General features: G+C 56.3%; 1 protein-coding gene across 1 annotated transcript; it reads right to left on the reverse strand.

Moving 5' to 3' along the window:
• Positions 1-4,430: 4,430 nt before the first annotated feature.
• CTSD (cathepsin D) lies at positions 4,431-14,821 on the reverse strand. The gene is made up of 9 exons (XM_064287563.1): positions 14,691-14,821; positions 12,098-12,257; positions 10,312-10,435; positions 9,734-9,852; positions 8,058-8,287; positions 6,208-6,330; positions 5,676-5,820; positions 5,388-5,486; positions 4,431-5,210 (listed from the first exon to the last, which is right to left on the reverse strand). The coding sequence occupies exons 1-9, from the start codon at positions 14,756-14,758 to the stop codon at positions 5,043-5,045; spliced, it is 1,236 nt and encodes a 411-aa protein (XP_064143633.1). The 5' UTR covers positions 14,759-14,821; the 3' UTR covers positions 4,431-5,042.
• Between the last annotated feature and the right edge of the window lie 10,033 nt (positions 14,822-24,854).

Below are 24,854 nucleotides of genomic sequence, written 5' to 3' on the forward strand. Positions count from 1 at the left end.
CCTTGCAACTCCCAGTCCCCCAGTGGCAGGCCCTCTCCAGGGGGGTCAGCTTACCAGGTCCCTACCCAAGCTCCATCTCTGAATAGCCCTGTCCCTAACCACAGCTCCAGTAGGAAAGCCTGCTGTAGCCCCCCTGAGCCAAGTCCAGGTCCTTCCTTCACCCTGCTGGCTTCTCCTCTCCAGCACCTCCTCACCAAATCTGACCTCACTGAGCCCCATCCTGGTTCCTCTGAGCCCAGTCCCACTAAACTGTCTCACAGGTTCCAGGCTCAGAGCTTTGGTCCTTCACCGGCTTTGCACTCAGTAAACCCCCATGTGCCCAGGGCCCAGGTGGCTTTCAAGCCCATCTTTCCTTAAGGCCTTGTCCACCACCAGCTCTGCCAGCCCCTGCCCAGTCTCCCAGGGCTCCAGTCCACTAATGATGCTCTGCCCCTCTCCGAAGACACCTCCACCTACCCTGCCACACTCCTATCTCCTCTGAGATGGGAGACCAGCCCCGACTGAACTCCAGCCCCACCCACACCCTGTTAAAGCCCTCAATCCCACGAAGACGCTAGCCTGCCTTCCTTCCCTCTCTCCCGCCGAGTCTCCCACCTCCACAAGCTCCCAGGCCCGGGGCACCCAATGCCCTCTCTGAGCTGGTCCTCCTCACCATTAGGCAGCCCCTCGCTGTGCCCCGGCCCCTCGGAGACCCCTCTGGAAGCCGGGCTGCAGCCTGGCAGCCCCGTGTTTGCTTGCTTGTCCTCTGTCCAAGCCCCATCCTCTGCTCAGAGCCCCTCTTCCTGTGAAGCGCCCCCTCCTTGAACACTTTCATCTCGAGCTGCCCCTTCCTTTCGTGATGTCCCTCCTCTCCCTCCCTCTCTCTGAGCCCCCGGCCCTCTCTGAAACTCCTTCTCTCCCAATCCTCTACTCTGAGCCCCGTCCCTGGCACAAGCTCCCACACTCCAACCCCTCTTCTTCCCAGCCTAACCCCACCCCGGGCCCTGGCATAGCCTCACCCGTGCACGCCAGGATCCCAAAGCTGAAGTCCATCTTCAATGATGCTAATAAAGGCCTCCACAGTGAGGGATTCCCAAGCTGGAGGAGACCCCCCCACTCCTCCTTGGACACCCTGGCTTTGCCCTCGGGCCTGCCAGGGAACCAGAATTCCATTCTCCCTCCCAACTCCCACCTCCTGCTTCCCAAGGGCCTGGCACAGGGATGGATTACTCAATACGCAAGGTACCCTGTTTACTGTATACAGTGCTGTCTTAGTCGTCTAGTGCCGCCATAACAGAAATACCACAAGAGGATGGCTTTAACAAAGAGAAATTTATTTTCTCATAGTCTAGTAGGCTATAAGTCCAAATTCAGTGTGTCGGCTCCAGGGGAAGGCTTTCTCTCTCTGTGGGCTCTGGGGGAAGGTCCTTGTCCTCAATCTTCCCCTGGTCAAGGAGCTTCTCAGGTGCAGGGACCTCGGGTCCAAAGGATGTGCTCTGCTGCTGGTGCTGCTCTCTTGGTGGTATGAGGGCCCCCACTCTCTGCTTGCTTCCCTTTCCTTTTCACTCTTGAGAGGTAAAAGGTGGTGCAGGCCACACCCCAGGAAACTCCCTTTACCTTGGATCGAGGAGGTGACCTGAGTAAGGGTGGGGTTACAATCCCACCCTAATCCTCTCGACATTAAATTACAATCACAAAATGGAGGGCAACCACACAGCACTGGGAATCATGACCTAACCAAGTTGATACACACATTTTTGGAAGGACATAATTCAATCCGTGACAAGTGCATACTGGCCTATCTGCCCCCAGGTAAGGGGGTGCAGACCTGGTGTCCATGGGCTGAGCCTGGTCTAAGGTCGCCCTCCCCATCTGCAGGGGGGTCTGCGCTGGGCTCCCCGGGGCAGGCATAGCCTCCACATGGCCCTCACCTGCTCCTGGCCCTGCCCCCTGCTCTGGGCAGACAGGCTGCACTGGGCACCCAGCAGGCCCTGAGGATCCAGGGAAAGCAGAGCAAGAGGGCACCAGGGCTGGGGACCAGCATCTGCTCAAGCTCACAGCAAAGGGAAGGTGGGGTCAGGCCCCTCTCCTGCACCAAGCGCCTGTCTCTGAGGACCCCTGCCTGTAAGGTGGCGAGATGGGAGCTGGACCCAAATAGGCCTGGGAGTTAGTCTGCATCAGGATGTGACTTCAGGCAAGGGGGTGATGGCTGGGGAGGGCAGGAAACACCCAGCCAGGCTCCTGGGGGCTGGAAAGCAGGGCCCCCGAGGAGGCAGGGGGAGGAGAAGCCCTTGCAGGAAGCCCTTCCTGCTCTGTGTTAGATGTCAGAGCCACCTTCTACAGAGCACAGAACAGGCTCAGTCCTGAGCAAACTGCCACAGCTAACTCAGCTAGAAAACCTGGGGGCTGGATCTGAACCCGGGCTGGCTGGCTAGCATCCTCCCGGGACAGCCGTGCTGTACCAGCCACAGGCTCCAGTAAGGTGCGGCAGTGCCCTGACCCACCCTGGAACACCAGCCACAGGCTCCAGTAAGGTGCGGCAGTGCCCTGACCCACCCTGGAACAAGGGCTGAGGGGCACTCAGCAGGTCTGCCGAGTCGGCCTCACCCAGCCTGTCTCTTGTCCTGGAAATGCGGACAAACACAGCACTGTCCCCCCTCCCCAGACCCTGAGTGGGCTAGCACAGGTCTGTCCCCCTAGGTGCTGAGAGGGGCCAGCCGCAGTGTGGGCACAGCTGGCAGAGCAGGCGAGACCACCCCAGAGTTCAGTGTGCCACAGGGCTTAGGGCAGCTCCCGACTCAGACGACCGAGAGGTGAGGGGTGGCGGGGAACTGAAGCCGAGGCAGTGTCTGGGAAGAGCAGCCACAGGCCTGCGCGAAGAGGCTGCCTAGTCGGGCCAGCTGTACTCAGGGCCTGGTGGTGCACAGACTTAGATGACACTAGTCCCAGAAGCCCTGCCAGCCCTGCAGAGCACACACCGGCTCCCTGCTCAGGTTTCAGACGCAGAGAACACAGGGCCCTTGCCAGGGAGCTTCCTCCCAATTCCGGGTACATGCTCCCAAGACGTTCTCCCAAGATAGCATCCACGGGACTCTGCAGTCCTGGAGCCCTGGGGCCAGGGGTCCATGGCAGCCACTGTCTGGCAGGCTGAAAGGGCTTGCCTTGTCCCCTGCTCTAGCCAGGGTTGGTCTCTGAGTGTCATGGATTGAACTGTCCCTCAAAAATGTGTCAGCTTGGTTAGGCCACAATTCCCAGTATTGTGTGGTTGTTCTCCATTTTGAGATTGTAACTTTATGTTAAAGAGGGTTACAGTGGGATTTTAACACCTTTACATGGGGGCAGTTCTACTCTGTCCTATAGGGTCGCTATGAGTCGGAATTGACTCAATGGCAGTGGGTGGTGGTGTGGTGGACTAAGGTCACATCCCTGAGCCAATGTAAAGGGAGTTTTCCTGGGGTGTGGCCTGCACCACCTTTTCTCTCGTGAGATGAAAAGGGAAGCGAGCAAATAAGGGGGACCTCAAAAAAAAAATTTTTTTTTTCATAGCCCCAAAAAAGCAGCACTGGGAGCAGGGCGCATCCTTTGGACCTGGAGTCCCTTCATGGAGAAGCTCCTAGTCCAGTGGAACACTGATGAGAAAGCTGACAGAGGAAGCCTTTCCCTGGAGCTGAAGCCCTGAATTTGGACTTTTAGCCTACTTTACCGTGGGGAAATAAACTTCTCTTTGTTAAAGCCATCCACTTGTATTTGTTATAACAGCCCTGTATGACTAAGACACCATACACTTGTATTTGTTATAGCAGCACTAGGTGACTAAGACACCGAGCAAGGACTGAGCTCCCAATCTCTGGGACTCCTGCCTCCCACCGAGTGCTCACAAACTCCTACTCATCCTGTAAAACCCCACTGCCGCTGCATTTCCTCCAGCAGGCACTCACACCCTGGGCATGGCCACAGTGCTGCAGCCCGAGGCAGTGAGGGGGGGCTGTGCCCTTCCTGACCCCTACAGCCCTGGGGGACTACTTTAACACCTGGCTTGGCTGGTATAAGAGCAGCTGCATCAAGATCCCGCCAGGAAGGAGCCCCCCATCCTGACCTCAAGTGAGGGGCGGGAGGTAGCAGGAGGCCCACTGCTGGTGTCTCCTGAGAGAAGGAACCTTCTCCACTAAGTGATCTTCCTGGACACCCCCAAAACAGGGCCCCAGCGCAGGGCCCACTTGGGACAGAGGCAGGTTTGCCCTTCCTGAGAAGCCATGCTGGGCCTTCCCTGCCGGCTCCACTGGCCCTGCTGTTGCCATGAGGCCAGCCAGCCAGGTCTTCGGGGCAGTGGCTGTCAGCCAGGCTGGGTACCCACAGTGCTCTCCCCAACCCGGCAGTGAGTCAGCCAACCCAGGAACAGCAGCCCGATTTAGGACCCGCCACCCACTGGGCACAAAACACATCAACACAGAGAAGGGCCCAACAGCTGTATTTTCTCTTCCACGTTGGCTTAGCCACTTGAGAGGGTGACCACAGAGGAAGGCCAGCGCCAGCAGCCAGCCTTCCCAGTCCCACCTCATGGGTCAGGCCCTGACCCCAAGGTCTCCTTGCTGGCTCCATCTCCTTCACACTCTTCCTGCCCACTTCCAGGCCTTAGCAGGCCCCTTTCTTGGTGAGGCTGGGATAAACAGATGGTGGGACAGCGGGGGTGGCCGAGCCGGCCTCCAAGCCCCATACTGGGGTGAGGCGGCCCCAGGAAGGGCAAGTTTCTGGGGAGGAGCAGGAGGACAACCTGGGGGCCCTGCCCTGGCAGCTGCACCTCCAACAGCAGCAGGGGGCTGTGGGGGAGGGTGGGGGCGCCCTCGCTGCTGAGCCCCAGCTGCTCCAACTTAGTGAGACAGATCCATGCCACAGCCCCTGTATCAGACAGAGGACAGACAGGCAGGCAGGCAGGCAGCATTTCTGAAAACAGGGTGGTGGGCGCCGTAAGTATGTGCACACGTGAGGACGGAGAGGCAGGGTGGGCAGGGAGGACTGGCAGCCGTCCTTCCAACACCACGTCTTTCTGCCTTAGTGCGGAACAACTAGATCTTGGCGGCCTCAGCGAAGCCCACGGTGTTGTTGTCCCGGTCGAACACCGTGTAGTAACGGCCGATGAAGACGTCACCCAGGATCCAGAGTGGCCCCCCAGGCGGGGGGATGTCCATGCCCATGAAACCACTCAGGCAGACGCTCCTCCCGGCCTGCGACACCTGCACGGCCAAGGCGGTCAGCCCCGCCACCTGACACCCCCACCCCCCATGTCGGCCCTGCTTCCCACCCCCACCATCAGCCCCACTGCCCCCACCCTGGTCAGTCCCGCTGCCCACCCCCAGCCACCCCATGGGTGTCCAGGCCCCACGATCCCAGCCACTGCCAGTTGTCCTCACCTTGAGAACGTAGTCCTCTGACGAGAGTGTGTAGCTCCTGCCCCCCAGCTGCAGGGAGACGGGGGGCAGACTGGACACCTTCTCACAGGGGATCATGTACTGTGGGGAGAAGGAAGCAGGTGGTGGGTGGGTGGCCACCGGGGTGGGCACTCCACCCCCTGCCTGTCCACTGCTCTCCGGCGCCCACCCTGTGCCTGTCTGCCTGCTGCCTGGTGACCACTCCCCACCCGGGGCCCACCCCCTGCCTGTCCACTGCCACCCGGCACCTATCCCCCACCCGGTGCTCACCTCGCCCTGGATCAACGGAATAGCACCCAGGGCCTTCTGCAGCTCGGTGATCTCCTCCACCGGGCCCACCATCAGGGAGGTGCCCGTGTCCACAATGGCTTCGCAGCCACCCTTGCACAGGGTTAGCCCATTGCCCACATCCACCCTGCGGGGGAGTGGGAGGAGAGGGGTGAGTTCTCGCCTGGACTGGGCCCCAGGAGCCCTGCCCCTCCAGCCCTTCTCAAGATGTCTTTACCCACTAGCAGATCAGTGCAGGGCTGGGGGAAAGGGGAGTAACGGGAGATTGGGGGCGAGGACTCAGGGACAAGGGGGTGTAGGGATGCAGAATCTGCAAGGGCAGGTGTGGAGCCTGACCTGGCCACCAGGTGTGTAGCCAAGGGGAGAAGGGGCCTCAGAACACAGGTCCCAAGGAACCCAGAGCTCGGCCGGGGCAGGTCTGCTGATGAATGGCTTGCAGGTGCTCAGGGCCAGGTACCAGTGCCCCCAAAGGCCACCCCAGCACAGCCCTAAGGGTCCACAGCACCCCACTCACCTGTCCATGTGGATCTGCCAGTAAGCCTCACGGGTGACCTTGTTAAAGTTCAAGGTGCCCGTGTAGTACTTGGAGTCTATACCACCCAGCATCAGCTCTCCCCCAGGCTGTGCCGTCGGGTCCCTGCAGGGAAGGAAGCGAGCGGTCAGGCCCGCAGCCAGGGTACGAGGTCAGAAGTCAGATACATGTGCAGCAATCATGGGGGCTTCCTGGAGGAGAGCCCCTTCTGCACTGGCTGGGGTGGGAGGGCCCCAAGGGCCCTGAAGGGAGGAGAGTGGGAGAACAACTTCCTTCTTCCCTGGGGCAGGGCTTGGTCACCAAACTATTTGTGACCCCACTCCCACCACAAGAGCCTGCTCGGGCCTGCTGGTGCCCTGGTCAGCTCAGACACTGAGGTGTCAGCAAAGGACAACCAGGGCCAGGCACCCCCAGGCAGGCGGAGATGAGAGCCAAGGGCCTGGAACTTTGGCAGGCTCTGGGGAGGTGGGAGCCATCTGACCCTGGGAAGTTGAGAGGATGTGTTCCTACCCCATGGCCTTTGCACATCAGAGAGATGTGGTGAAGCCCTAAACCTGTGTCGGCGGCCCTATTTGGACACACAGTCTTTGCCGGTATAATTACCCAGCATGAAGTCACCTGGGAGGAGGGAGGTCCTCATCTCAAGGCTAGCATCCTTACAAGAGAAGAGACAAGACAGAGAGAGGAAGGATGGCCACCTGGGGGTTCATCTACACGCCAAGGGATGCCCAGGGCTGCCAGAAGCCGGGACAAGGGAAGGACCCTCCTTGAGAGCGTTCAGAGAGCGTGGCCCAGCCAACACCCTGACTTCAGACTATGGCGCCCAGAACTGTAAGAGAATCTCTGCTGTTTGCACCCACCCACTTGGTGTCACTATGCCAGGGCCTCTGACCTAATACAGCCTCCAAGGAGAGGCCAGGCCAGGAGCAGGGAATGGGGAGGACAAGGAGCCTGGCTGGGGTGGTGGTAGCGGTGGTGGTGGGGAATCCTGGAGACCTGGCAGAGAGGGGACCTACCCAAGGCAGCCCAGGGTTACCCCAGGCTCCAGGCGGGAGACAACAGGAAGCGAGCAGCTAGGATGCAGGGGCAGCTGGGGTGCAGGGGTGGCCAGGAGCAGTTAGGGCAGTGGACTCGCTTGTGAAGGTGGCAGCTGCTGACACTGCAGCCTGGCCCCCACCTGGAAGCACAGCCTGGCAGCCCCGGCCACCCCATCCCACAGCAGTACCAACAGATGGTACCCCGATAAATTACAAGGTGCTCACGCACTGGGCGTGCATGCAGACCCTTCCCACCCTGAGAGGAAACCTAGGCCAGAGGTGGGAACGCCCTTCTCAAGGTCACCTCCAGCCACGGGCCACCACTTGCCATTCTGTGCCACAGCCTGGCATGGGCTTCCTGCCCTGGCAGGAGGGCACTGCAGCTGGTGTGTGGTGACAGGGGCCAATCTTCCCAAGCAGCAACGGCCCTGTGCCCTCTACTCAACACCCGGCTCTCATGACCCACCTCGGGCACCTCCCCTGAGAGGCCCCTAGGCCCACCTGTCCACCGGAAACGGTCATGGATCAGGGCCACATTTGAGCACCCACAGACCCAGGGTACCAAACCTGGAGAAGGTACCACCACGCCCCCGACTCTGGCCAGTCCCTGCCTCCTCCCTGAGGCCCCTTCTCTGTCTGTAACAAGGGCAGCTGAGCCTGCCCCCAGAGACACCCCAAGGCCACAAGTCTGGGCTGCAAAGTGTCCTGAGGCCAGATGGGGGTGAGGCTGGACGCCCTTGGGGAGCCGAGCCAGGATGGTGCTGGGAGGAGGCAGAGGTGGTTGCCAGGCCCCACCTGTTGAGGTAGAAAGAAAACATGTTCTTTTCCACCAGCTTCTGCGCCATGAGGTTGTCAAAGACGGGCACCACCTTGTTGACGGAGATGCGGGGGTAGGCCATGCCCAAGATGCCGTCGAACTTGGCTGCGATGAACGTGATGCCCGGTTGCTTGGTGGCCTCCCCGAAGGTCTGCCGCTCTACCCTGACACCTCCCAGGGCTGAGGCTGAGGCTGAGCTGCAAGGCACCTGTGGACCATGGGGGGTCAGTGGGGTACACCAGTAGTCAGAGGCGACAGCGGGGGTCGGTGGGCCATGGTGAGGTCAGCAGGTTATGTGCCAAGTCAGTGGGTCATGCAAGGGGTCAGAAGACCATGAGGAGGGTGAGTGGACCACACTGGGCCTATAGGTCATGGCAGGAGTCAGAGGACACAGTAGCGGGTCAGCAGGCCAGGAAAGCTAGCTGAGCTCTGGACACTTGGGATGTGCACAGGGACGTGGGGCCTGTGTGTCCTGCAGGCCTGCCAGGGCCTCGTTCTTGTATGGGGTGAGCACTGGGGGCAGAGAACAGACCCTCGTCCCCCAGACTTGCCCCGCCCCCGGGATCCGTGACAAGCAGCTGGCAGCCCGAGGCCACGCCGCCCCCCCAGCTCAGGGCTGTGGTTGCAGATAAGGATGTGGGGGCGGGATGTGGGAGAGATGGCCGTTTGGTGCTGAAACCCCGGTGACGAGGTGTTGGGCAACACCCTGCCTCTAGCAGAGACCCGAGAAGACAACACGCCGCAGACACCCCTGGCAGCAGATGGGGAGGGGACAGCACAAGAGACCAGGGAGCGGAGGGGCCACACCAGGGACAGACCCCGCTGGTGCCCACAGCTGTAGCACAGGGCACTGCCACCACAGCCGGACCCCTGTGCCCAACCCATGCTCCGGACAGGGGAAGCAGGACGCCAGCCCGGGCCCTGCCCCACCCAGCGGTGTCTGTGGGGGACGGCCTCACGCCAAGAACTAAATGGGCCAGGGGCAGTGGTGGTGCTGCACACTCCGGACACACGGGGGTCCTGAACACCCTCTACCCTAGGCAGGGTCTCTGGTGCCCAGCCCACGAAAACCCCGTTATTTCTGTATGGCCCCTTAGCCAGCAGCCTCACACGGGGCTTCTGGCTCACCTCAGCCTCTCCCCGGCCCCCATCTCCTCGGCCGGCTGCAGGGAACCTGGACACCCCAGGCTGGCCCTGACCACCCCCTGCTGGCTCCTCAAATCCCAGGCATCCAGGAACCCTGCCCTCCATGGATTCCCCCTCTGGGAACAGGCCTTTCCACCCCAGGTCTGGAGCCAGCCTTGGGGACTAATCACTCAGGTGTCAAAGCTGGGCCTCTTTATTGCCCCCTCATGACCCCTGGGAATCCCAGGCCATCCTCAACCTCCACCTGCACCCAAGTCTTCCCAGACTAGGGTCCCCACCCCACTCCCTCCCTCCTCCAAGCTCTCACCTCCAGCTCCCCCCAGCCCCCTCCCCACCCTAGCTGACTGCTACAGCTCACCCCACAGCATCCCTTCAGAGTGCTGGGGTCATCCCCCTCGCCCTGCCCTGGGGTAAGGGTCCCCTGGCACCAAGCCCTCTCACTTGGCTACACACGCGCAGAGGGTGACCTGGCCCTGCCCATAGCAAGCGCACCCCAGGTAGGGCTCACCGACACAGTGTCCTGGCTCAGGTACCCGGAGAGGCTGCCCGAGCCGTAGTGGATGTCGAAGGTGGTGCCGTTCTTCACGTAGGTGCTGGACTTGGCGCTGTTGTATTTGTGGTGGATCCCTGGGGGGAGGGGGGAGGACTGTCAGCCTGCTGCCCGCAGCCCCGGGTTCCCCTCGATTCCAACCCCAGGACTGGGAAAACCCAGGCCCCAGGCTCATCCACTGGGCCCACAACAGGATCCACCCTGGGCAGAAGGTCTGGAATAAACAGGTTCCCTGGGGAGCGGCTGCCGTGAGCTGGGGCGGAAGGGTGGACATCCAGTGCAGCCAGGTGGTGGGAGCGGTGCTGCCCCAGAGGGGCCTGGGATGGGCCTCGGCTGCTGAGGCATGCCTCCCCCTAGTGCCCAAGGGAGTGTGGGTGCAAGTGTGTGGGGGCAGGGGTCAGCACACCCTGCTCCATGTGGCCTTCACCCTGCCTGCTCCTATAGCCTGCCACTCCTGCATAGGCTGGCCCCCTGAAGTGGGTGGGCACTGAATGGGCCCCAGGGTCCCCCCGCAAGAGACAGATAGGGGGACTCACAGCAGGCTATGTCCAGCAGTTTGCAGTGGACTGAGGGGACCCACAGGTTGGAGGAGCCAGTGTCAAAGACGACCGTGAAGCACTGTGGGGGCGTCCCAATGCCGATTTCCCCGTAGTACTGGGCCTGGGTAGAGGGGATGCCGTCATGGGGGCTGGGGTGTTGTCACACTGCCCACCCCTGCCCTGCCTGGCTTTGGCCCCTCCCCAAGCACCCCACCTCCAGGTATCGGGCCCCCAGCCGGCCCTCCCACCCACAGGTACTCGGACCCCTCTGAATAACCACTGCTCCTATCTGATACCCCGGGGGCCCATGAGGAGGGGGCAGGGCTGTCCCCAGTGGTGGAGACCGCCTAGGCAGCCCCTTGCCTCGCACGGGGGCCATGCTTATCTGGAAGCCCCCTCTGCTGTTCAGAGGCCCAGGGCACCAGGGAGAGGCTGCTTTCCCAGAATGGGGCCAGGCCAGGGCCAACTCTCGTGCTGCAGTTCTGGCCCTGCCCCCACCCCACAGAGCTCCCAGAAAAGCGGTCCAGCCGGCGGAGCAGGAGGGGTGCCTTAGAGACTGGCAGCCCTGGATTTTGAGTCACTCACCAGCTGAGCGACTCAGCCTTAACTGTCCTGGGCCTCAGTTTCCCCAGCCGGGCAAACAGGTAAGGGGAAGCCTGGGGTGCTCCCTGAGAATTAGGTGTTTGCAATCACCAGCTTTGGAGTTTTGAAAGAAAACTCCATCCTTCACCCTCTCATAGGACAGTCTATGTCGGGGGGTCCTTGACTCGGGATTATCTGGTCCCCCTGGGAACCTCAGCCACTGGTCAGCGCAGGATTTGGGCTCCAATCCCACCCGTGTCTCTTGGGTTCGGCCCAGGGAGCCACAGCAGCTGCTGAGACAGAAGCCAGCAGAAGTGCCCAGGCTGACGGAGGGCGGATGACTCAGCAGGTCTCCCGCTAACCACATCCAGGGGACCAGGACTCAGTCAGTCGGCTGGCAGACAGCTCCCTGCCCTGTACCACCAGCCCAGTCACATGCCCATGAGGCTCGAGCTTCCCATTATGGCCAGAGCTCGGGCCAAGCTGGACAAGAAGTGCGCCGTGTGTTGCCCCCAGCAGACCACAGGGGCCAGGGCTGGAGAAGCAGCGAGGGGCTTCCCGAGACTGGGGACGGGGTTCAGAAAGGAAGGTACTGAACAGCCCAGATGCCCCAGGCTCTGGCCCAGGACTTGTTCCCACAGAGCTGAGGCCAAGCCAAGCAGATGCAAGCCTTCCAGAATGTTCAATCTTGGAGCATGTTTGGCCCTCAAGGAGCAGTGGGGTCAATAACCGATGCTGACCAAACAGGAACTGAGTCAGGTCTGAGTTGGGCTCCCTGCCCCACTGTGTGTCCTTAGCAAGGGGCTAGGCTTTAGGCCCAGCTCCCTGTCTGAGGCGCAGACACCTGTCCTGAGCTGATGGTCAGCCCTCGTATCGGGGCTCAGGATGAGACTGTTGGCATTCCTGGCTGTCCCCAAACCACCCACTTAACCCTCGAGCCGGACCACGACCAGCTGTACAGCTCACCCTGGGAGCTCAGAGCCTGCACCCAGCTCAGGCAGGGGGGCTCCAGGGTGTAAAGGGAGAGAAGGTCAGGGCCTTGTCCAGGAAGTGCTCCAACCCCCCTTCAATTGAATAGGCAAATACTCAAAACCACATGCTTCTGAGAACAAAAATAGAGAACAGATTACTAAATGTACCCCAGTTCACACAGACAGAAAAGCAGGCTTGTCATCACCCCCAACAACCACCCCACACTCACATCCATGTAGTTCCTGAGGATCTCTGGTACCGGACCCCCGGGCACAGCAGGACCCCCTTGGGTGTATTTGGAGATAGGGGTCTTGGAGATCAGGTTTTCCACGGAACCGCCTGCCTCAGACAGTGTCCGGCGGATGGATGGGAACTTGTGCAGGGGTATCCTATGGGGAAGAGGGTCAGAGCTGGTCAACTAGGGCTGAGGCCACCCCTTCCCTGGACTCACAGCCTGCCTGGCCCCCACACAGTACCTCCAAGGGGTTGTCCGCAGCACCCCAACTCAGCATGCTCACACCAAGCGCCTGCATTCCACTTGAACTGCTCAATGGCTAACCATCAACGTCCACCCAGCTGCCCAGGCCAACTCAGGGAGCCCCTCACACACCCCACTCTCTCACACCCGGCATCCGACCTGAGCCTGAGTCTCTTCCCCTTCTCCTCTGCTACCAGTGCTCCCAGTCACGCGGTCAGCCAGGCTACCAGCTGCCATGGAGCCGGATCTGACTCATGGAGACCCCACATGTGTCTGAGCAGAACTGGGCTCCCAATGGCTGATCTTTCTGAAAGGAGATCACCAGTCTTTTCTTCTGAGGCACCTCTGGGTGGACTCAAACCTCTGACCTTTTGGTTAGCAGCCGTGCACATTCGCTGTTGCAAAACCTGGGGACTCCCAGCCACAGCAGGGGCCCCGAAAGCCTCCTGGTGGGTACGCTGTCCCCACTCCCTATCCAGCTCTGGCCTCTTCTCCAGATGGCATCCAATGGGTTCTTTTTTAGGGCACCAGGCAGGACCCATTAACTGGTCCTAAGCCCTCCAAGGCTTCCGCTGCACTGGGCCCACCAGCCACACCTGCTGTTCTCCATCGAGACCCCAATCTGCTGACATGGACCCCGCCTCCAGGCCAGCTGTTGGCCTCAATCATGCCCCCTCCCCATCCTCTGGCACGGGAAGGGGGCTGGTCTTCACCATCAGATGGGACTCCAACGTTGTCTCCTCAGAGAAGCCCTCCGTGACCCCCTCGGCGACCCTTCACTTCACCCTGTTCCTTCCCAGTGCCCTCACCATGCACAGCCAGGAAATCCAACATCACTGCTCACTGGCCCCTCTCCCACCTGGTACAGGTGGCAAGGCTGCATCTGGAGGCCCGCCTGCCTGCACACACCTCAGAGTGGGAGACAGGCCACCCCCACTCAAGGCGCCCTCTTAAGGAGCCCTGCTTCCAGTGCAGCAGCCTCAAACTGAAGTTGGGACTCTGGGAGCTGACACCCAGGTTGGCTCTACCGTCCAAAAACTGGGGTGTAGGGATCTGCCCCTCTGGGGACTTCATGGCTGTCTGAGTTTGCCCCGTGCCCCATCACAAAACAGCCAAGACAGCATGCTGTGCACTCAGCCACCTGGGTGGAAAGGCTCCCGGCCGGCCGAGGCCGGCCGAGGGATTTACGAGATCGAGATCAAGGTCACCACCGGCTTTCCTGGTGCGCCAAGGGCGTGTTCCAGGATAATGGGATTCCTGCCTAAGAGGTATAGGCTGGGAAGAGCCCAAGGCTCTCGCCTGGGGGTGGGACACAAGATAACCATGATGTGATCAGTCACAAGACCCAGGACTCCCCCACTGCTTCTCTTCTTCCAGGAGCAGGAGGCCGTGTGGGCTGGCTGGCCAGCCAGGGCAGGTTCGGGCCTGCAGCTGCCCACGGCCGCAGCCCACGGGAACCCACGCAGGCCGGCCCTCCTGCAGGGTTCATCCAGCCCCCAGCCGGCGGCCAGCTCCTCGGCTCCCGCAGGCACGGCTGCCTTATGACCTCATCCACTGGTCCACAGGCTGCAGACGTGGAGAAAGGTGCAGGCCTGGCAGAAAGGCCCAGACCAAAGCTGGGGTAGGGGCAGGGCAGAATGGGGTGGGCCTACTGCTCTCCCCCCATCCTGGGGGAGTAGGCTACAGAAGTCGGGGGGGGGGGAGAGGTCTCCTCGGCCTGGCTGGCACTGCCCCTGTCCCAGGCCGACAGTCAGTGCCCCCCTTGGCACACTGGACAGGACTCCTAGACCCCAAGTGGGCGTGGTCTTCGTTGAGGTGGGTGGGGAGCGGGAAGCCTGATCCAGGCCTGGACCAGCTGGGCTGCCCACGCCCCTCCCCCTCCAGCACCCGTGTTAAGATCCCGTGGAGCTGACTAAGCTAAACGACGCCCCGGCTCACAGCTGCCAAGGGGACCCCCAAGAGATGAAGACTCGCCCAGGTTAAGGGAGGCCTGTACCTGGTCTCCAGGTTCCTACACGTGGGCCCCGAGCAGATACACCAACCCCACCTGTCGCGAATCAGCATCTCCCACCCCGCGCCTCGGGACCTGGGCCCCTGGAAGGCTGGGCTCATCCTGCGCCACCGCCGTCCTCCTGCCTCCCGTGACCTCCAGGCCGACCCCATGGCGGCGGGGGGCACTCTGGCGCCTCTGTCCTGAGTCGCCCTGCACCCCCCGAGCTCCAGGCGCCCGTGCGAGGCGGGCCTGCGGGAGGCTGCGCGGGGGGCGAGCGGCATTCCAGCCGGACGGGGCGGGGGCGCCGGGGGCGCGGGGACGGGGCGCCCCGAGGAGGGGGACAGGGCTCACCGGATGAGCGCGGCAGCGGGGCCGAGCAGCAGGCCGAGGGCGAGCAGCAGGAGCCGGGGGGTCTGCATGGCGGCTGCGGCAGCAGGTCGCAGCGGAGCAGAACCGAGCCGGGAGCCGAGGCCGCGCGCTCAGAGCCGGGATGACTGCGCAGTACCCGGTCAGCTGACCCGCCTGTTTGCGCTGGGCGGTCACGTGGGGCGCGGAGGCGAGGCCGGGGCGGGGCCGGGGCGGGGCCGGGGCGTGGGGGCGTCGGGACAGCCACCGCGCCGAGCCCGAGGCGACCGAGCCTCCACCCCGACACCGGAGGCGCAGGTGCTGGGCGCGCCCCCCCGGGCTCCCACTCCTTCCTCCTCCTCCAGACGGTGCAGGGATTACCCCCGCCTGGGAGTGTCGTCTACGCCACCACTGGCCTGCCGTGTGCCTGACACGCGGACACACAGGCCCACGGGGTGCGCGCCACGGGGGCCCCCGCAGCCGTCCTGGGGCCACGGCAGGTGCCAGGAGGCGGAGGCCGAAGGCAGGGCGGTGCAGTGGGACCTCCCGGCTCCAGGCCCCACCCCCCAGCCTCGCCCCATTGTACCTACTGCGCTGCCCCGCCTTCCTCGTCTTTGAGCCTCCCAGGCACCCTCTCTGGAAGCCACCCCATCCCCCTCCCGCTCTAATATCCGTGTCTGTGGCCCAACACCTGCTCCACCTCGCCAGACCTGAGCCCGGCCTGGCCCTGCGTGCGCCACCTGGGCCCTTCTCCCTCGGGGCCCTCCCCACCCATCTGTGACGCGGGCACAGTCCCTTGGTCCCCTCCATGGATGCTGAACTGTGGGAAGGCTCAGGAACTAGGTTTGGCAGGCACAAGGCCGTCCTCAAGGACTTATTGTCAGGAGCCTGCTGGGCAGGCCTACTCAGCCGTGCTGAGGCTGGGTCACAGGCTGCTCCCCAGTGCCCATGTCACTCTCATGCCTGCACGCCCAGCTTGGTGCCAGTGGGTGCTGTTCATCAAGAGGGGTCAGGTCCCCACCCTCATTTCTCAAGCCCCCTCACCCCCGCCGGTGGGAGGTAGGAGGGGCACGCATTCTGCCGGAAAGTACCCAGAAAAAATCCAAACCTATTGCCGGTCGACTGGATTCTGACTTATAGTGATCCTATAGGACAGAGTAGAACCGCCACATAGGGTTTCCAAGGAGCGCCTGGTGGATTCCAACTGCCAAACTTTTGGTTAGCAGTGGAGCTCTTAACCCTTTCACCACCAGAGCTCCAAATGACCCAGAGAGGGGCCTGCATCAGCTGAGAGCTTTCTGGGAAGGGACAACTGTCAGGCCAGACTCTGAGAAAGTGGCACTCAAACAGGAATGATGAGACACCCCAAGCTGCTGTCCCTCAGGACTGGGTTCTCCCCGTGTCCTCTTGGCTGGACGGGCTGCTGCCCCATTTTACGGAGGGGCAACCCAAGGCTGTGTGGCTCACAGCAGGCAGGGTGGGAATCTGTCTTCTCTGTAACTGAGACCAATGAGTTAGAGCGAGGTCTTAGCCACCAAGTAAATCACGGCCTGGCCCAGGCTGAGAGCCAATCCTGGTCAGCCTGATGGTCACAGGACAGCGGCCACCACCTGGGCCCTGCCTCCATATCCAGCTGTTTAACAGGTGTTTACTGGGATCACCTGGTACAGCTCTGGATGTGAGGACTGAGGCACTGGGCAGAATAGAAGAACATGCTTGCTCTCTGCATTGGCCCCAGGGCTGTCCACAGCTCAGGCCCAGACCTACCACAGGCCAGTATCTTGGAGGGGTCAGCAGGGCCCTGGGTGGGCAGCTTTGGGTACGGGGTGTCAGGTGGTCGCAGCTGGTGCCTGGGGTCCCTGTGCATTCATGGGGCACTGAGACACAGGCCCGTGGGAGACAGGCTTTTAGGGAGTCACAGGTTCCTTGACCACAGGAGCCTTTCCAAGGAGGCCCGCAGGGCGGAGGCCGTGGGTAGGAAAGGCAACCGCATAGGCCTGGCTGTTTTTAGAGGGATCAAAGGCCACAGTCCCTGTGTCTGGCTGGGGCTGGTGAAACAGGTGCCACGCCCTGCAGGCCTGGTGCTGGACCCCCTCCAAGGATGACAGGGAGCCTCTAAAAGGTCCCCTCTGGCCCAAACAGTGGAGAGGCCCCAACTCCTCTACAGAGACCCTCCACCGGCAGCCACATGCTGGCACGGCCGTTTCCGAAGCTCTGATTCCGGACTGGACCGGGATTCATGACTCCCCCCAGAGCCTGCCCAGCAGACTCTGGAGGCCCTGTTGCTGCCAGGCCTGCCTCGGGGGCCCCCTGGCACCCTGCACCCTTGTGTTTGTCATACCCACGGCCTTTGTTGCAGAGGGTGCCTTTTCCTGGCCTTGCCCACATTTGACAGGGCGCACGGGACAGGGCCCACACACGCTGTACCAGGGGTTGACTCAGATGGAGCTACTGCCTTGGAGGGGCCTTTCAGCCTGTGACAGGGCAGAGGCCTCTCAGGAACTGGGCTGGAGGAGCAGGCTTTCTGGGGGAGCCTGGGCCTGCAGCCACAGGGGACGGGGCAGACGCAGGCCGGCCCAGCCTGGATTCAAGCAACTGCGGTCACACTGCCCATGGGTAGGGGATGCTGGGGAAACCCTGAGCTCCCTGTCCACCCCAAGACTCTCCTGGCGGAAAGGCAGGATCAGAGGGTCTTGGAGTGCTCCATAGGGAAGGGGCAGAGAAGAAGGGAGCTGGGAGCTGCTGGCCCCCACTTGGTGAAGCATCTTCTTTGATGCAGACAGGCAAGGGTTCCAGAGACAGTTGGCCCAATCTCAGGTGTCTCTAGGTGGGACAGCGGAGGCTCAGATACGCTGGGATCAGAGGGCGAGAGGAGGTTAGAAGCCAAGTCCCGGATCCCCACTTACATGCCCTAGGGTCACACCCGTGCATCCGTTTACCCCACAGTTAATTACCAAGCCCTGACCTCTGCTCCAGTTGAGACAGTGCGAACAAAACCGAGTCCCCTGCCTGCTTGGTTTTCTAGAGAGGGACCAGTTAACCGGCCGCTGTGGGGTCGATCCCAACCTGCGGCCCCCACGTGTGTCAGAGTAGAACTGTGCTCCACGGGGTGTCCGAGAGCTGGTATTTGGAAGTAGACCCCAGGCCTCTCTTTTGAGGCTCCTCTGGGTGGACTTGAATCTCCAACTTTTCAGTTAGCAGCCGAGCACTTAACAGTTCGAACCATCCAGGGGTTTCCTCTAGAGAGGAGGATAGACATGAAATAAAGGAGTTACTGGGCGCAGCAGTTAAAGCACTCGACTGCTAACCGAAAGGTCGGTGGTTCGAAACCACCAGCAGCTCTGCGGGAGAGCGATGTGGCAGTCTGCTTCGGCAGAGGTTTATGGCCTTGGGGCGCTATGACTTGGATCTGACTCAACAGCAGCGAGTTTGGTTTTCTTGGGTTTAGAAGGTGATACAGTCGGGGGAATCAGAGCAGGGAAGAGAGAGGGAGTAGCTGGGCAGAAGGTGCTTCAGTTGCCATCTGCTAGTCAGAGGAGCCTCAAGGAGGCGGTGGGGACAACTGGGGCAGGGGCACTTGGAAGCAGACCCCGCCAGCATCAGCAGGGAGATGGCCAAGCAGAGCACGTGGAGGGAGGGGAGGCAGAGGTGGTCAGAGGTCAGAGAGGAAGTAGCCAGCCAGCCCACTCAGACATCCGGCCACCGGAGGACCTTGGTCAGCCTGTGAGTGAGGTGAGTGGCCGCTGGAGGGTCTGCGCACAGCGGGGGCTGGGCGGGTTTCTGTCTTCACAGCCTCACTCCAACGGCTGTATACGAGGATGAGGGGCAGGGTGAACGTGGGGAGAGCCAGGAGGCAGGTGCAGTCGCGGGGGTGAAGATGTGGGGGCGTGAACCAGGGGGTCGTGTGTGGGACGTGCCTTTGAGGGGGGGCCAGTGGGGTTCCCCGACAGATCGCACCCGTGGTGTGCACCGTTGTAGTTAGGTGCTGCGGAGCTGGCCCCACTCGCGACGACCTCATGTACAACAGAAGGAAACGTTGCCTGGTCCTGTCCATCTTCGTGATCGATTGTCAGTATGTCTGAGGCTGTCGTTGCAGCTATTGTGCCAATCCATCTCATGGAGGGTTTCCCTCATTTTCAATATGCTTTGTTACAGATTGGATCGTGTTCCCAAAGTGTGTAAATCATGACCTCTATGCTCGCGGCTATAATCCCATTTAAGAATGCATTGTCTTTGTTATGTTAATAAGACAGAATTAGTTTTCGGTGTGTCTTAAGTCAATCTTTCTTGAGATATAAAAGAAATTTAACACATAAACTAAAGGGCAGAGATGGGGAAAGAGAGATGCCACGCCACATGAAGATCGCCCAGAAGCTCCAAGAGACAAGGACCTTCCTTCAGAGCCAACAGAGAGAAAGCCTTCTCCGAGAGCCGGTGCCCCCTAAACAATGAGAAAATAAGCTTCCGTTTGTTAAAGCTACCGACTTGTGGTATTTCTGTTACAACAGCGCTAGGTAACTAAGACACCGTCTATTTTACCAAACATGATGTCCTTCTCTAGCGATTGGTCTTTCCTGATAAGAGTCAAAACCAAGCCAAAGTCTCACCGTTCTCTCTTCTAAGGAACATTTTGGTTGCATTTCTTCTAAGACTGACTTGTTCGTTCTTCTGGAACTCCAAGGCGTACTCAATATTCTTTGCTAACACCACAGTTAATTGTCCTCACATAGAACCTATATATAGTTGAAGAGGCAATAGTTTGAACAGAACAAGGGCATACTGCGTGGCTTAAAGTCAGGAAAAGTGTGTGTCAGGGTTTTATCCTTTCGCCATACCTATTCAATCTGTGTACTGAGCAAATAATCCAAGAAGCTGGACTATATGAAGAAGAACAGGGCATCAGGATTGGAGGAGGACTCATTAACAACCTGCTTTATGCAGATGACACAACCCTGCTTGCTGAAAGTGAAGAGGACTTGAAGCAGTTACTAAGGAAGATCAAAGACCACAGCCTTCAGGATGGATTATACCTCAACATAAAGAAAACAAAAATCCTCACAACTGGACCAATAAGCAACATTATGATAAAGGGAGAAAAGATTAAAAATTTCAAGGATTTAATTCACTTGGATCTGCAATCAACACCCGTGGAAGTAGCAGTCAAGAAATCAAATGACGCATTGCATTGGACAAATCTGCTGCAAAAGACCTCTTTAAAGTGTTAAAAAGCAAAGATGTCACTTTGAGAACTAACGTGCACCTGACGTAAGCCAGCCATGGTGTTTTCAGTCACTTCATATGCATGTGAAAGCTGGACAGTGAAAAAGGAAGACTGAAGAATTGACGCCTTTGAATTGTGGTGTTGGCGAAGAATACTGAATGTACCATGGACTGCCAAGGGAACAAACAAATCCGTCTTGGAAAAAGTACAGCCAGAATGCTCCTTAGAAGCAAGGATGGTGAGGCTTTGTCTCACACACTTTGGACATGTTGTCAGGAGACACCAGTCCCTGGAGAAGGACATTGTACTTGGTAAAGTAGAGGGTCAGCGGAAAAGAGGAAGACAGTCAATGAGATGGATTGACACAGTGGCGACAACAACGATTGTGAGGATGGCGCAGGACTGGGCAGTGTTTCGTTCTGTTGTACGTGGGGTCGCTATGAGTCAGAACCGACCTGACCACACCTAACAACAACATCGCTACCATAGTTTAAGTTCATCAGTTTGTCTTCTGTGTTCCTTTTTTTTTTTTTTTAATTTTTATTGTTCTTTAAGTGAAGGTTTACGAATCGAGTCGATCTCTTGTACAAAAATTTATATACACGTTGCTATATACTCCTAACTGATCTCCCCCTAATGAGACAGCACGCTCCTTCCCACCACTCTCTCTTTTCCTGTCCATTCGGCCAGCTTCTGACCCCCTCTGCCCTCTCATCTCACCTTCAGACAGGAGATGCCAACATAGTCTCATGTGTCTACTTGATCCAAGAAGCTCACTCTTCACCAGTATCGTTTTCTATCCCATAGTCCAGTCCAATCCCTGTCTGAAGAGTTGGCTTTGGGAATGGTTCCCGTCTTGGGCTAACAGAAGGCCTGGGGACCATGACCTCCGGGGTCCTTCTAGTCTCAGTCAGACCATTAAGTCTGGTCTTTTTATGAGAATTCGAGGTCTGCATCCCAGTGCTCTCCTGCTCCCCCAGGGGTTCCCTGTCAGGGCAGTCATGGGTTGTGGCCACGCACCATCTAGTTCTTCTGGTCTCAGGCTGATGTAGTCTCTGGTTTATGTGGTCCCTTCTGTCTCTTGGGCTCAAAATTACCTTGTGTCTTTGGTGTTCTTCATTCTCCTTTACTCCAGGTGGATTGAGACCCATCGATGCATCTTAGATGGCCACTTGCTAGTGTTTAAAAGCCCAGAAGCCAATCTCCAAAGTGGGATGCAGAATGTTTTCTTAATGGATTTTATTATGGCAATTGACATAGATGTCCCCTGAAACCATGGTCCCCAAATCCCCGCCCCTGCTATGCTGGACTTCAAGGCATTCAGTTTATTCAGGAAACTTCTTTGCTTTTAGTTTAGTCCAGTTGTGCTGACTTTGCCTGTATTGTGTTGTCTTTTCCTTCACTTAAAATAACTCTTACTTACTGTCTAATTGGTGAAAACCCCTCTCCCTCCTTCCCTCCCTCCCTCCTGCCTTTCATAACCATCAAAGAATATTTTCTTCTGTTTAAACTATTTCTCCAGTTATTATAATAGTGGTCTTATACAATATTTGTCCTTTTGCAACTGGCTAATTTCGCTCAGCATAATGCCTTCCAGATTCCTCCATGTTACGAAATATTTCACAGCTTCATCACCGTTCTTTATCGATGGGTAGTATTCCATTCTGTGACTATACCATAATTTATTTATCCATTCATCCACTGATGGGCACCTTGGTTGCTTCCGTCTTTTTGCTATTGTAAACAGTGCTGCAATAAACATGGGTGTGCATATATCTGCTTGTGTAAAGGCTCTTATTTCTCTAGGATATATTCCACGGAGTGGGATTGCTGGATTGTATGGTAGTTCTATTCCTAGCTTTTTAAGGAAGCGCCAAATCGATTTCCAAAGTGGTTGTACCATTTCATATTCCCACCAGTGGTGTGTAAGTGTTCCAGTCTCTCCACAGCCTCTCCAACATTTATTATTTCGTGTTTTTTGGATTAATGCCAGCCTTGTTGGGGTGAGACGGAATGTCATTGTAGTTTTGAGTTGCATTTCTCTAATGGCTAATGATCCTGAACAATTCCTCATGTATCTGTTAGCTACCTGAATGTCTTCTTTAGTGAAGTGTCTGTTCGTATCCTTAGCCCAGTTTTTAATTGGGTCGTCTTTTTGTAGTTGAGTTTTTGCAGTATCATGTAGATTTTAGAGATCAGATGCTGATCCAGAATTTCATAGCTAAAAACTTTTTCGCAGTTTGTAGGCAATCTTTTTACCCTTTGGTGAAGTCTTTGGCTGAGCATAGGTGTTTGATTTTTAGGAGCTCCCAGTTATCTAGTTTCTCTTCTGCATTGTTAGTAATGTTTTATGTATTGTGTATGCCATGTATTAGGGCTCCTAACGTTGTCACTATTTTTACTTCCATGATCTTTATCATTTTAGATTTTATGTTTAGGTATTAGATCTATTTTGAGTTAGTGTTCTTGCATGGTGTGAGGAATGGGTCTCGTTTCATTTTTTTGCAGATGGATATCCAGTTATGCCGGCACCATTTGTTAAACAGGCTATCTTTTCCCCATTTAACTGACTTTGGGCCTTTGTCAAATATCCACTGCTCATAGGTAGGTGGATTTATGTCTGGATTCTCAATTCTGTTCCATTGGTCCATGTATCTGTTGTTGTACCAGTCCTAGGCTGTTTTGACTACTGTGGCGGTATAATAGGTCCTAAAATCAGGTAGAGTGAGGCTTCCTGCTTTGTTCTTCTTTTTCAGTAATGCCTTATTTATCCGGGGCCTCTTTGCCTTCCATATGAAACTGGTGATTTGTTTCTCCATCTCATTAAAGAATGTCGTTGGGATTTGGATTGGAATTGCATTGTATCTATAGATCACTTTTGGTAGAATAAACATTTTTACAGTGTTGTCTTCCTATCCATGAGCAAGGTATGTTTTTCCACTTACATTAAGTCTCTTTTGGCTTCTTGCAGTAGTGTCTTGTAGTTTCCTCTGTATAGGTCTTTTACATCTCTGGTAAGATTTATTCCTAAGTATTTTATCTTCTTGGGGGCTACTGTAAATGGCATTGATTTGGTGATTTCCTCTTCGATGTTCTTTTTGTTGGTGTAGAGGAATCCAACTGATTTTTGTGTGTTTATCTTGTATCCTGATATTCTGCTGACTCTTCTATTAGTTTCAGTAGTTTTCTTGAGGATTCTTTAGGGTTTTCTGTGTATAAGATCATGTCATCTGCAAATAGAAATACTTTTACTTCTTCCTCGCCAATCTGTATGCCCTTTATTTATCTAGCCTAATTGCTCTGGCTAGGACCTCCAGCATAGTGTTGAATAAGAGTGAGGATAAAAGTCATCCTTGTCTGGTTTCCGATCTCAACGGGAATGCTTTCAGACTCTCTCTATTTAGAAAGATGTTGGTTGTTGGCTTTGTATAAATGCCCTTTATTATGTTGAGGAATTTTCCTTCTATTCCTATTTTGCTGAGAGTTTTTATCATGAATGGGTGTTGAACTTTGTCAAATGCCTTTTCTGCATCAGTTGGTAAAATCATGTGATTCTTGTCTTTTATTTATGTGATGGATTACATTAATTGTTTTTCTAATGTTGTTTTCTAATGTTGAACCGTCTCTGTATACCCGGTATGAATCCCACTTGGTCATGGTGAATTTTTTTTTAATGATTTTTTTTTTTTTTGTACTTTGTTGGATTCTATTGGCTAGAATTTTGTTGAGGATTTTTGTGTCTAAGTTCATAGGTCTGTAATTTTCTTTTTTTGTGGAGTCTTTACCTGGTTTTGGTATCAGGGATATGGTGGCTTCATAGAATGAGTTTGGGAGTATTCCGCCCTTTTCTATGCTCTGAAATACCTTTAGCAGTAGTGGTGTTAACTCTTCTCTGAAAGTTTGGTAGAACTCTGTGGTGAAGCCTTCCCCGGGCCAGGGCTTTTTTTGTTGGGAGTTTTTTGATTACCTTTTCAATCCCTTCTTTTGTTCTGGGTCTATTTAGTTGTTCTACTTCTGTTTGTGTTAGTTAGTTTAGGTAGGTAGTGTGTTGGTAGGAATTCATCCATTTCTTCTAGGCTTTCAAATTTATTAGGGTACAATTTTTCATAGTAATCTGATATGATTTTTTTAATTTCAGTTGGGTTTGTTGTAATATCACCCATCTCATTTCTTATTCGGGTTATTTGCTTCCTCCCCTGCTTTTTTTTTTTTTTGTCACTTTGGCCAATGGTTTATCAATTTTGTTAATTTTTTCAAAGAACCAGCCTTTGGTCTTTTTAAATCCTTCAATTGTTTTTCTGTTTTCTATTTCATTTAATTCTGCTCTATTTTTTATTATTTGCTTTCTTCTTGTGCCTGAGGGTTTCTTTTGTTGCTCTTTTTCTATTTGTTGAAGTTGTAGGGATAATTCTTTGATTTTGGCCCTTTCGTCTTTTTGTATCTGTGCATTTGTTGATATAAATTGACCTCTGAGCACTGCTTTCGCTGTGTCCCAAAGGTTCTGATAGGAAGTGTTTTCATTCTCATTTGATTCTGTGAATTTCTTTATTCCATCCTTAATGTCTTCTATAATCCAGTCATTTTTGAGCAGGGTATTGTTCAGTTTCTAAGTGTTTGATTTCTTTTCCCATTATTGATTTCTACTTTTATGGCCTTATGATCAGAGAAGATGCTTTGTAATATTTTAATGTTTTGGATTCTGCTAAGGCTTGCTTTATGACCTAATATGAGGTCTATTCTAGAGAATGTTCAATGTGTGTTGGAAAAGAAAGTATACTTGGCTGCCGTTGGGTAGAGTGTTCTCTATATGTCTATGAGGTAAAGTTGATTGACTGTGGCATTTAGATCTTCCATGTCTTTATTAAGCTTCTTTCTGGATATCCTGACCTTCACTGAAAGTGGTGTTTTGAAATCTCCTACTATTACTGTGGAGCTATCTATCTCACTTT

This window comes from Loxodonta africana, chromosome 7, assembly GCF_030014295.1.
Source record: "Loxodonta africana isolate mLoxAfr1 chromosome 7, mLoxAfr1.hap2, whole genome shotgun sequence".
Classification (NCBI taxonomy): domain Eukaryota; kingdom Metazoa; phylum Chordata; class Mammalia; order Proboscidea; family Elephantidae; genus Loxodonta; species Loxodonta africana.